Below are 13463 nucleotides of genomic sequence, written 5' to 3' on the forward strand. Positions count from 1 at the left end.
GTCAAGTAATACAAAAACATTAAATATTTAAAAGCCATAAAGTAACTATAAAAATGGTATAAAACAGAACCAACCTTGTCAAAGCAAATAAGATTCAGCTGTCCACAGATATTTATCCTTTGGGGACTGATACAGAAAATACCAATTTTTTTCAATCTTCTTTGGGCATACACAATACCAGCAGTCATTGCCGCAGGGAGTGCAGGGGGCACAGTAATTGTAATGATATCAAGAGACTCGATAATTATCTTACCAACTTCTACCTATAGTTAAGATTTTTTTAAAAAAAGAAAAAAGTCAAACTCCCCAAATTAAATATTTACCAATTGCATTTCTTCATAAAAGAATCTAGAAGTAATTTCACATTCACATGTCCATTAGCCATTTGTCTTTTTTTTTCCCTTCAGAGATTCTGCTAAACAGAAAGCTTTCAACCAACTGCCAGTAGATTATGCAATGAGTTATTGTTAAAAGAAACTTCTTATGTTCATATATTTTACACATTCACACTTCAAAGTAAGTTCACAATTGAGTTTCCATAGAGAACAGGAAGAACGATGGCAAGGCCTCTAAAAGGTGCCTTCAGTTAAATCGTATGGTCCCAAACTTATTTGGCCTGTCACCCCTTCTCAGAAAACAAAAACGAGTCATAACCCAGGATAAAGTATATGCTTCTCCAGGTCCCCCGTCCCCCCCCCCCCCCGATCACTCCAGTACCCTCCAGGGGTGAGTATCATCCACTTTGGGAAAATGAGCTAAATCATCACAAATCATTTTAATACTACAGAGATTGCAAAGAGAAATGCAGGTAAGGACTGCAGCAGGTAAGGTAGCAGCAGGTGGCTCATCATTTTCTTCTTCCTAGTAAGACTCTAAATCAGAGCTGCCCAAACAAACATTCTACAATGACTTGAAATGTTATTTCAGTGCACTAACATGACAGCCAGATAAGGGATTTTCACACTTAAAGCAGCTACTCTTAAATTTAACTCAAAAGGTTGTTCCTGTCACACTGGCCACAGTTCACACATGTGCTGAATCATTCAGGTTCAAATGGTTTGAAGAGTCTCACGTCCATACCTGCTTTAAAATGCTATTGATAATGGTGTAGATAAATCCAATGCCAGCCACCGCCACAAGACACAGCAGAAACAGGTAGGCATCTCGGTAGAGTTTAAAGTCGGTTGGCTTGGGATACAGTATGGAGCGAACAAGCTGTCCTTTGGAAGTGCTAAATCCTTTAAAACAATGAAGGGGGAGAGACCGTATCTTCATGAGGAAACGACAAGGCTCTCCCATGGCAGGATCCCTTTTAAACACTGCCATCAAATAGATGGAAGCATGCAAGGTCAGGTTCTCTAGAAGAGGTTTGTACCTGTTCGAACGACTATGGCCTTGACGAGCTCTCCAGTGTAGAAACGAGTCTGGATGACAGTAGTCCCACAAAACAGAGTGTGTCGTTTATGGGTCTCGGGTCTATATACCTCGTTTTCCACCGCTTTTATGTCCACTGAAGGGTTTGGCAAATTGGTCTTTGTCACTGGAACACTTTCTCCTAAGGCAAAGAAAATAATTCTCAAACATGAAGAATCTTAACTTGCTAGCTCAGCAAATACTTCAGTTTTTAAAACTAAAGTTTCTATTCTATTTCAAATGCACTATACTATTTAAAACAGTATTAGAAGCCCTCGCATGAGAGGACTTAAAGAAGTCCAGGGAGACATGAAATTGGGAATGGATTTCCCTCAAACCTTTCATAGCCCCTTGTATGTTGACAGCACACATTAGCAATTCAATTTTATCTGCCTAGTTCCTCAAACAGAAATATCAAATATGACCTTCCACGTTAATTTCAGACCATGATCTGTCACGCAAAGGTAATACTTATGTACATTTGAATGCTTTTGTTTCAAATAATATCAACGAAGAGCAGGCGGCTGCCAGAGACCTGTTCTATTATCCCTAAGAACTAATTTAGAAAGTACTGGTTTAAAAAAGTGCGACACTTTTCTTGCGAATTTAAATGTAAACCTCAGAAATACTGATAACTTGTGCTTCAAAGAAGGCAAATATGTAATGTGCATGAGTTTGGGTCTAAGTCAACTGAAAAAAATGTATCCTGTGAAACTAATGTGATAAAAAGGATATAAAGCTCTAACTCTACTCTGAACTCCACAGAGAACGCATTCTAAAGTCTACTGCTCCTTTTCTTATGTCAACAGTAACAGCTAGCTTATCTGCAGGCAAGGGGCTTCTTCTCTTTCCTTCCAACACCAGCCTGGTGACTTAGGATCAGAGCTGAGCATAGCACAGAATTGTTTCCTCAGAGTAATTAAAAAAAAAAAAACACCTTCACTGTCTTTTACATTCAGTGAGTTAACTAATATAAAGGTTACAGTAGCTAAATCAGGAATGATGTAATCCTACAATCATTATAAACAACTCATGTGGTACTTTTGCATTTCGTTTAGTGTACCTGTTAACATGCTTTCGTTTACGATGCAAGTACCACTAACAAGTACCGCATCACATGGCATGACTGTCCCGTTCAGTGGAATCAAAATGATGTCTCCCGGCACAAGCTCTGTCGAAAAGGTCTCTTCTATTTCTATTAAAGAAAATAGGGGAGGAAATAAATATTTATATATACATGAAAAGAATGTTAACAAAAGAGCTATCTAAAGGACATTTGATCATAACAATGATTTAATAATAATAATGAAGTTATAAATAAAAACATCCATAAATGAAATGTTCGCACGTGGGAGATTACTCTTCCTTAGGTTGATAGGGCATGGTGCTTATTTATAGGGGCTAGTTTGTCTCCTAACGGGACTCCACATGAGCACAGATGATGCCAAGTCTCCCCCTGACCAAACAGTCAGGTGCACTTCCCTCATTTACAACTGCTAGTCTTCCTTTTTACATTACAACTTTAGCTGTCAACCATCTTAGCCATCTGGGCAAGTTCTATCACTTTCTCTTCACCCCAATGCCATGCTAGATTATCCAAAGGAGATCAGGACAATACAAGTTGAAGGAAATGCCTTTCTAGCACCCCTGGATCTGCAGCAGCAGAGACTGGCAAAGAAAGGGAGTATCAATAATAAGCTGCACACCTAACACTGGGGCCAGGGTGGCGGAGACTCACAGCTTGAATGCAAGTGACAAGGAGGCACTGAGACGGAGGCACACTATGCTAGGACCAATTGTATTTACACCTGAATGTACTCTAAAAAAAGCCAAACAAATAGAGGCTCGTTTGGTATTCCAATAAATACCAATGTGAGGCATTCTAATAAGTCACAGTGACTACTGCCCTAAGAGGCCATGCTCCCTCATTCTTCTTCCCCCTTTCCCTTTGTTTTCTACTTGAACATCTACCCACACAGGCGAACATTTCCAAAACACTGACCTTCTCCACAAGTGGGCTTCTCCCCCGTGCTTACTGAGTAACAATGTCCCCTCCCTCACATCATTCCGGCCTGACACCTCACATCCAACCAATCGCCAAGTCCTCTCACTACCAACATTGATGTATCTTTCAAACCCACCTCAGTTTTCCCCATCTCCACAACCCCCACCTTGATCCAAGCCATGCCCACAGGAATCTGAACATGGCAACCAGAATGATCCCCATAAGCAGGTGGACAGGATATTATTCCCCTGCTTATAATCTTTCAAGGGCTTCCCACTGCCTCTGAGCTGAGTCCCCATTCCTGAACATGCTCATTAGGCCTTCCATGACATGGCTACTGTATCCACCACAATGGATTTCCTTCGGTTATCCCAAGTGCTCTGATTTCCAGGCTCTGAGCATGCAAAGCACTGTTCCCCCTACCCTCAGTCCATCTTTCAATCTCTCACCTAATTCTTATCTGGCTGAGTTGTCACTACTTAGAAGTTTCTAGATGTCCATGGCAGGGAAAGCCGTGTCTGTGCTCTGACCTTTCCCTGCCACAGCATTTCCAACACTTTACTGTTACTTTCTATTTACCGCCTCTTTCCAATGAGACTGAAGTTCAAATAAGGCACAGGGTTATGACAGTCTTGAAAACCACAACATTCTCAAAGCTGATCATACCTGCTCACATTATAGGAAAATAGAATTATTATATAAATGAATAATATGGTACAAGCTAAGAATATAAATCGAAACGTATTTCTAATTCTTAAAAAACAACATGAATTTTGTGGAATTGTACACATAAAATGGTTAAAATGGCAAATACTGTGTTATACGTATTGTCCTACAATAAAAAATGCTATGAAAAATAAATCGAATGTATATAATTAATTAGAATCATTTCAAACATTAGAACTTAATCCTTTTTGATTTCTTCTTGCAGCAGCAGCCTAAAGCACTTACCTCCATTTACTCTGCAAACTGAAACTCTCACAGTGCTGTGAGCTGCCACCATATCGTGCAACGTAACATATTGCTGAAAGAGGAAAACAAAACCTAGCAAATATGAACTCACACTTAGCAGATACCAACAAACAAAGCAAGGGTGCCTTAAGATAAGGGAAGTTAATAAAATGAATGCACAGCGCTCTCCCTTTATAAAATCTAGAGTCAATATTTCAACAAAGCTCAAGATAAAATAAGAAGCACTTATGGAGACAACTCTGAAAATAGCAGAACCAGTCCAACCAGAGATGAACACCATAGACGCCACGAGGTGTTCTGACACTGAAACACAACTGCCTGCCTGAGCCTCAAAAGAGAAAAATGCAAAGGTGGCAGGAGTGAAGTGTAGACAAGTGAGTGGCTGACATTTATTTCCAATGGAATGATTTACAATTACACTGTATTTGCAGTTATGTTATATTTACAATTACAACTGAACATGTTTCCCTCCCAGAATAAAAGTGCAAGCTTCTTGTTATGAATTAAATTATGTCCCCCAAAAAGTATGTGTTGTAAATCTTAAACCCCAACACCTATGGATATAATCCATTTGGAAATGGGCTGTCTTTATTATGTTAATGAGGTAGGATTACTGTAGAGGGTATCTTGAATCAACCTCTTTTGAAAAAATTTTTTACAGAGATTGAACAAGTGAGTAGACAGAGAGTCGGAGTAAAGTGCTTGTACCAAATACTAATTCTACATGCCTTACCTGCATTTCAAAATGCACATACAATTTTAAACATATTGGGGAAACCCATAATAAATGGAACTTACCTTTCTGATAGAATACAGCGAGCTCACAATTGACACTACAGACATAATCACAATAGCTAAAGCATAGTAATAGTATTCATCAGTGCACCACAGAATAACACTGAACAGCTGGAAAACATAAAATGGGTTGAGAACCTAAAAGACAAAGAAATACAAGTCAAAATGAGTGAGATATCTACACCATGTAGATTCCCTCCATCTTTTCAATTAAGAAGAGAGAAAAACAAGGGTTAAGAGTGTAAGCTCAACCGATTACAGGGATCTACATATAACCTCCTCCCTAGGGGACGGACAACAGAAGAGTGGGTGAAGGAAGACGTTGGACAGTGTAAGACATGAAAAAATAATAATTTATAAATTATCAAGGGATCATGGGGGAGGGGGAAGCAGAGGAGGGAGGAAATGAGGAGCTGATGCCAGGGGCTTAAGTGGACAGCAAATGTTTTGAAAATGAGGGTAACGAATGTATAGATGTGCTTTACACAATTGATGTATGTATGGATTGTGATGAGTTGTATGAGCCCCTAATAAAATGCTTTTTTTTTTAAGTGTAAGCTCGACAGTACCCTATCAGTTTTAAAGTGCAGTTAAGCACTATCCCAGAGAGTAAAGCAGGGTGTTAGCATAGGACTTTGTCCCCAGACTCTCCGAATATGGCTGAACAAGCAAGCCCAATTTAAAGTATTTGCATTGTTTCAGATTGGCAAGAAACAGCTAAATCATATCAAGTTAGCAGTTCTGCATGAAACATATTTAGTCCCCATAATTAAGCACTCTAAGCTATGAAACTCTTAATAGAATACAACACATTTTTAGTGGCACACTGGAATCTAAAAGAGAGAAATATAGCTAATGGGCTACAGTGTTTTGCCTTCCTAAGAAAAGTACATAAAGATTAGACCTTGAACAAAGAGACTAGATATAGTCCTAGCAGCACACTCCGTTGACCCAAATCTGTAGTCTTTTGCCAATTTTATTAATAGCCCCAATGCCTTAAAATAGATGCTGCATTATTTTTCAAAGCACTTTTAAGATATACACACTCATATTTTACCTTAGGAACAAATTACATCATTAGCAAAGAGTGATTCTAACTTTATAGATAGATATGAATTAAATTATGTCCCCCTAAAAGTATGTGTTGCAAATCCTACCCTCAATACCTGTGGATATGATCCATTTGGAAACAGGGTGTTTGCTAAGTTAATAAGGCAGGGTTACTATGAACCTATCTTGAGTTAGCCTCTTTGGGGATTCTTCAAAGAGATTAAAAGAGTGAACAGAGGAGTGTGCTAGGTGCCAGGACACATGAACATGTCCTAGAAAACAGGAAGCAAAATTTTAAGAGACAGAGGCCTTTCTCCAGAGCCACCATGAAAAAGCCTTTTCCTCCAACAGGCAACCCTGAATTTGAACTTCTAGCAGCCTAACTTTGATAAAATAAGTGTGTTTGTCAAAGCCATCCATCCTCTTGTGGTGGTTGTTACAGCAGCAGAGATAATTTGGTACTGGAAATGGAGTATTGCTCTAACCCACTGCCAAGTCAACTTTAACACCTAGCAACCCTTTGGGCCAAAGAACTGTCCCATTGGGCTTCTAAGGCGGTAAATCTTCACAGAAGCACACTGCCCCATCTTTTTCCCTAGGAGCAGCTGGTGAAGTGGAACTGGCAGACTTTTAGTCAGCAGCCACTTAACCCACTAAACCACCCTTGCATCTTGTTGCTCCAACAGATACCTAAGTGAAAGTAATTTTGGAATTGGGAAATGGATAGAAACTCAAAGGTTTTAAAGTGCCTGATAAAGGCCTATGTTGCCTTAAAGAGACTATTAGATTGGTGGGGAGCACAGGCAATTTGATGAGGGCTCAAGTCCCTACCATCTTAGAGAACACATACGGCACCAGCAACCAAATGTGAGCATTTAATTCCGGTTTTAAAAGAAAATGGTAAGCATCTGATTGAACAGTAGAGGAAGGTGGATGCTTTTTATGAAGAGGCAAAGAATTTGTCTGAATTATCTTCAAATGTCTGATGGGAAAATGAACTTTGATATCTGGCTGTGATCGCTAAGGAAGATCTTAAAGGGGCCTCATGGTTTCTCCTTGCTGTCTATTGTAAAATTCAAGAACAAAGAGATGGAGTTCAAATGAAAACAGAACTTAAGGATCTGGAAAAGTCTGTTGTGTGCACTAAGGACACACGCCCTAGAATATTCATCAAGGACATGACTACACCATTTTGGTGAAAGTGATCTATAGTTTGTGCTTGATGAATCTAATCTAACAGAGCTGAACACTCAACAGCTTGGCAGTAAAAGGAAGAAAGACAAAATGTCTTCCTCTTGGAATTCGATGGGCAGGGAACAGCTCAAGGGAGTACTCCAGAGAAAAGGAAAGTTCTGTCGGAAGCAGAACTGTTGAAAAGAACAAGGAATTGGAGACCCCTAGGCTTCAAAGGTCCTTTTTCCTAAACTGTGAGGACATGAATTTGTTTGCTAAAGCTATCTACTTATGGTATTTCTGTTAAAACGGCACGAAATAACTAAGATACCCCCAAAAAAAGTCTACCAATGTGTCATTTTTATATTCCAAAGCTTTAGTACAATATCTAGTTTTTAACACAAAACATGTGAAGACAAAAAAAAAAGAGACGTATATTATGAGACAGAAAAATAGATATTCAACTTCTTATATAGAATACACAGACAAGGGGACTTCAAAAAGTTCATGGCAAATCCATTATCCGCTCATTGTTTTAGCCCAAAATTTTGAGGCATTTTGTATATTAATAAATGCAAAACAAACAAAAAAAGTAATTCATGCCTCAAACCACAGTTGCTACCTCTCCCCTCCCTCCCTCCCTCGCCTCAAACCACAGTTGCTACCTCTCCCCTCCCTCCCTCCCTCCCTCCAAGTAATAAAGATAAGCTAGGAAACAAAAAACAAGGCCATCTTCTCATTATTTAAATCACGGCTCTTTCTAAATTGACAGATTGAATTATATATATAACAGTCTCACCTCCTTAATTAGAAGCTTAAAAACAGAAGGCACTTTCACAGTAATTTCATTTACTCCATAAAGCAATTTTCTATAACAGAAAAAAAGTAGTGTTATAGCACACTACATAATAACAGTATTCTTAGGAAAGGCACTGTAGTTAGTAGTTCAAACCACAAACTGTTTTTAATATCTGAAATTTAAGCAGTCATGTTTCTAAATACTTGTTTTCTACAATTTAAATTCTCTATACTTGCAGTATTTACAAAGAGATACTAATACTGGAACATATCATTGTACTGCTGTTTTATTTCATTCTGGCACCTGACTTTTTGTGCATTACACAACTACAAAAGCCTTATAGGCAACATATTTTTCCCCCATACTGGGACACAAGCGTTCTAAACAATTTTGAAATTAAAATACAATTTCAAGAGGTTAAATAAATTTGAGAGGTCACACACTACTTTTCTAACAATAACACTGTATTAAAATAAAAGAGCATTTATATATCAAAACATTGTGCCTATTTTTTAAAAACTGCTTTTAAAAAGTTGCTTAAGTTCTAATTTTTAATTCCTCGTGTCTATATAATAATTATTGTCTCTTATGAACTCTAAGTCTCAACTGATTGAATTTTCTGAAGGAACTTGCTATAGAAGTAAAAGGAAATCACAGATTTAATTTGAAAATTATATTTACCTTCAAAATGAGCAATATACTAGCATAGTTTTACTCTTTAGCAAAATATAACACTAAAAAGAGGTAAGTTTCCCAATTTACAAATTTTCATTATGATAAATTGCAGCTTATGCTTAAAATTCCATATTTAAGAAACCCTTATGATGCTATCAATTATAAGACTTTTTTATACCACCTAGAAAGATTAACACTGTCAATTAAAGGATGACACCCTCAACTATTTGACACATTCCAATTTCAGAGATGTTAAAACTGAGGAAATATACATGTTATAATTGATTAGCTTATCATTTTAAGGACATCAACTTCAAAACATCAGCTACATTTTTATAACTCTTAAACTGAAAGACAGTCTTACCCAAATTATTAATACCCAAAATATTAACAAGTTCTCAACTACTAGGTCTATAGTATTAAAATACCCATTAACATATACAACTACAAGATAAGAGGGTGCATTATATATACTATAGTATTTAAGAACTCTAACAGATCTAACTTTAGTTGGATTAAAAATTACCTGTAGGCATGCATCCCCTTTGTCAGTCCTGCACTATGCTTTTCATAAATTGACGTACAAGAAACACCTTCATCCAGTCCCCTAAATAAATCCAAAGTTTTACTTTAAACAAAGTTTAAAATATCCAAAATACTTAATGCCTTTTTTCTATATGCTTGATTTAAGTGTAATTTCTTTATAAGTAGAAACCCTTAACAAAATTTAGAGATGAGAATTTGAAATTTTTAATTTAAAATCTCAAATATCTAATTTTGAGAATGATGAGGGCAACGAATGTATAAGGGTGCTTTACTCAATTGATGTATGTATGTATGTATGTATGGATTGTGATAAGAGTTGTATGAGCCCCAATAAAATGAGTTACAATGAAAAATTTAACGCTCAAACAATCCATCTATCCCATGATAAACCAGCTGCGAACACCCCAATTTATACAGTAATATTAGCCTCTCAAAGTTTTGTTAAAGCTTTAATAACTAATACAATTTAAAATGACACATTAACTTGAGAATTCCAAAATCAAAGAGAAAAAAGACTATTTCATGTATTTTGTGAGTCTCAAACTAAGAAACAATTTTTATGCTTTTTTCTTCCATCTATGCAAATCCTACCCTCATCTAACACAAAGATCATATCTAGGTCAAAAGCACCAACTTTCATGAGTCACAATGTCTAAAATCTAACAATTCTAAGAGAGATTCACTATGTAACATAGTCGCTGTTACCCAAAGTCTTACGTTTATGTTAACTGGGATACTACTAGCTATCTACAGAACTCGAGAGCACAGAGAACCTTATATATCATACTAATCCATCTTGTCCTACCCCGTTAGGAAAGCTAAACTCTGTAAATAATCGGATAATTTGATTAACCCAGAAAACAAGAAATTCTACATGCTTTCATGGTTGGCGAAAACCTTGCAGCAATGTATTTTTCCCTGACTTCTCCAAGAATCTATCAGAAATTGGCCCAGAGTGGTTTCCAAAATAAACGACAGCGCTTTGGCCGTTTTCTTAAAGCGGAATGGTTTTCAGATTTCACATGTGGAAATGCATGGCTCCAATACAGGACAGTTCAATTCTTTAGTTTGTCTGAGGCAAAACCCAGCCAATGATCATTTAAATGTTCATCGGTGATTGTTTTTACTAGCAGTGTAAAAAACACTTTTGTCATTCAAAAGCAATAGTATTTTAATGAAGGGCTGCTTAATTACTTCAACAATAGCAATAACATGAATCCTAAATAATTTAGTGCATAAAAATCGTGGCCTCTCCAAAAACTAATTTTAAGGAATTACTTCAATTTGTTCTAACAAAAGACTTGTGATCAACAATGCCCCATCTTTATCTACATAGTAAAATATTTGTGTGTTGATCGCTCTAGCCTCAAGTAAATTGGATGGAACTGTCAACAAATTTGGAGGTAACAATTCAGATACCCTGACTTCAAATATAGACTATAAGGTGTACTCAAATCCCATCTGGGGTGACACCTCAAGCAAAGAAGATCTTAGGCTCAGATTACACGGATATAACGTAATTTTGGGATTGTGCTCAAAGTTTTATGTAAATATATGCATAAGTAAACATTGCTACTGGGATTTATTTTTTAAATGGTTGCTAAGTCTTGAAGGGAACTGATAACAGTAACTGAATAAAGCCTACAACGGCAAAAGCCTATTCAATTTCAAGTCATACTAGAAAGAATTGTTTTCTATCTTAAATATTTAATAAGCTCATAATCTAATCCAAAGAGAATAATACTTACTTTAAGAAATCAAAATTGTGCAGGGTATCATTCCAGAAATACTTTATACTATGGTGGCTGAAATAACGAATCTGTAGAGCATAAATAAAAGTTACGTCAAAAATGCATACCACTGCTTATTGTTTACAAACACAAAGCTACCATATAGTGACATGGTAAAGCTATAATGACTACATATATGTTTCGTCTGGTAACATCTAAAACTGTGAGATATACGGCATGTCCCTAACTATAGTACATGCAAGCGCACAATTCTAGGCTATGCATTTTGGTTTTTAAATAAACTCCTGACACTAAGAACACAATACCTGTTGTGAATGAATCTGTGAGTGTTTGCTCATCTCGTGGTGGATCTCTTCAGCTGGATTCTCAATCAAGTGGCCATTGGAAACCTTATTAGCTAGAGATTTTGGACTTAACAGTGAATGAGTATCCGGAGAAAGAAAGCGAATTTTTGCACAAAACCACATTCTGAACTCATCCTTAAGAGGTAAGAGAAAGGGAAAATGATAAAGTCAGTTATGTATTACATGGTTTCCTGTATTTTTATGTAATCTTTTTTTACATTATACTATTTAGTCGTTTTTAATTTGAAAGCATCACTTTTTACTATTTAGGTAGATAAGCACTTGAAGAAATGCATGAATTCAAACATGAAACACTTTCCACTACTCACCACTCTAGGGCATACTTCAATGACACAGTAACATTCCATGAACCATCCCTTAATTAAGCTATCCACATGTTGATAACAGATATTTAAACGTGCTATCACATGCTTTTATTTAGGATTAAAAACCAAAAACTGGGATCACACACTAGAAAGGCAATGGTATATTAAATGAACAGGCTGGCTTTGAGAATGATTGCGGCAGGGAATGTGTGGATGTGCTTTATACAACTGATGCATGTATATGTATGGATTGTGATAAAAGTTGTATGAGCCCCTAATAAAATGTAAAAAAAGAAAAGGGGGAAAAAAGAAAATGATTAGGGCAAAGAATGTACAGATGTGCTTTATACAACTGATGTGTGTATATGTATGGCCTGTGATAAGAGTTGTATGAGCCCCTAATAAATTGTTTTTAAAAAAACAAAACAAAACAACAATAACATTACAGCATAGTACGATTGGGCATTTTATAAGTGGAATATACTTTAGAAATGGATTTATTGTGAAATTCAACTCTATTCTGGAGGAAAGATTTAGAGTCTCTTGGGAGACTCTGGAGGTCTTCAGCAGTCTCTCATCTTTCTAAAGTGTCATGTTTGGCTCATATTACTGGAAAACTAGCAAAATTTTCAATCATTTTCAATTAAATTCCATGATGCTGAGAAAAAAAAATGAACAGGCTGGGCTACAAGAGGTGGTGAATCTAATCAATAACTCCAATGACACTTCAAACAGTCAAAACTCTCGGAGGGGGAAGTAAAGCCTGGAAAGGAAAGGAACTCAGACTCAGTTGCCAAACAGCTGCTTCAGGAAATGTTACAATCACGATGGCTGGTTACACTCTCATCACCTCATTATATCCCCTGCAGAGCTCTTTTGAACAAATATCCAAAGGCACAGTGTTTTACTCAAGTAAGCGGCTCAAAGTCAGTGCAGACTTACAGTAGTCCTCAGCAGCACCACTTCACAGTCCTTCACTGCAGCCCGAATACAAGTCGCTTTCACCCGCCACTCCGGCATCCAATAGAGGAGGAGGAGGAGGAAGCCCCCAGTGCAGACCACTCCTAGAGAAACTAACGCAAGCTTCCAGCGACTCAGATTATAGCCAAAGACTTCCTGGATGGAGACACAGAGGCACATGATCACACATCAAATGTAGAGCAGACAGAGACATTCCAAAATAATTTGTTTCCCAAGCAGCTATCAATTTAAATGGCCCTTTTTTATTTTGCTCCAGAAACTGCAAGAATCTTCCCAGTCTATAATTTAAGTGTAAATTTCATTTCTGGTAAATGTGATGCCATATTTACTTATATTTTTAGGCAGTCCAATTTAATGACATTTATACTTTATGGTTTCATACGTGATACTAATTAAGTTCTTTTCTACTAACAAAAGATAATTATATTCCGCATGGACTTTCCTTGAACTTTTAAATATATTTTCTTAATTCAGAACTTTTCCAGTTGTAAGTGGCCCACTTTTGAGAAGTTAGCCTAAAGCTCACAAAGATAAGTGTCAATACCTTTCCCTTAAACTCAAAACTCATTGCCATCAAGTAAATTCAGACCCATAGCAGCCCTACAAGTCAGAAGTGAACTACCACGGAGGGTT

At 37.0% G+C, this 13463-nt stretch overlaps 1 protein-coding gene across 5 annotated transcripts in view; it reads right to left on the bottom strand.

Moving 5' to 3' along the window:
• ATP13A3 (ATPase 13A3) overlaps positions 1 to 13463 on the bottom strand; it is a 118113-nt gene that overhangs the window by 73006 nt on the left and 31644 nt on the right. For all 5 annotated transcript variants that reach the window (XM_075556227.1, XM_075556228.1, XM_075556229.1 and 2 more), the window contains 11 exons: positions 12792 to 12965; positions 11485 to 11658; positions 11177 to 11247; positions 9409 to 9489; positions 8208 to 8277; positions 5189 to 5323; positions 4370 to 4442; positions 2477 to 2608; positions 1376 to 1555; positions 1081 to 1238; positions 75 to 263 (listed from right to left, as the gene is read on the bottom strand). In XM_075556227.1, coding sequence (XP_075412342.1) covers positions 75 to 263; positions 1081 to 1238; positions 1376 to 1555; positions 2477 to 2608; positions 4370 to 4442; positions 5189 to 5323; positions 8208 to 8277; positions 9409 to 9489; positions 11177 to 11247; positions 11485 to 11658; positions 12792 to 12965 — 1437 coding nt within the window. The remainder of the gene's footprint in view (positions 1 to 74; positions 264 to 1080; positions 1239 to 1375; positions 1556 to 2476; positions 2609 to 4369; positions 4443 to 5188; positions 5324 to 8207; positions 8278 to 9408; positions 9490 to 11176; positions 11248 to 11484; positions 11659 to 12791; positions 12966 to 13463) is intronic.

Source organism: Tenrec ecaudatus, chromosome 8, assembly GCF_050624435.1.
Source record: "Tenrec ecaudatus isolate mTenEca1 chromosome 8, mTenEca1.hap1, whole genome shotgun sequence".
Classification (NCBI taxonomy): domain Eukaryota; kingdom Metazoa; phylum Chordata; class Mammalia; order Afrosoricida; family Tenrecidae; genus Tenrec; species Tenrec ecaudatus.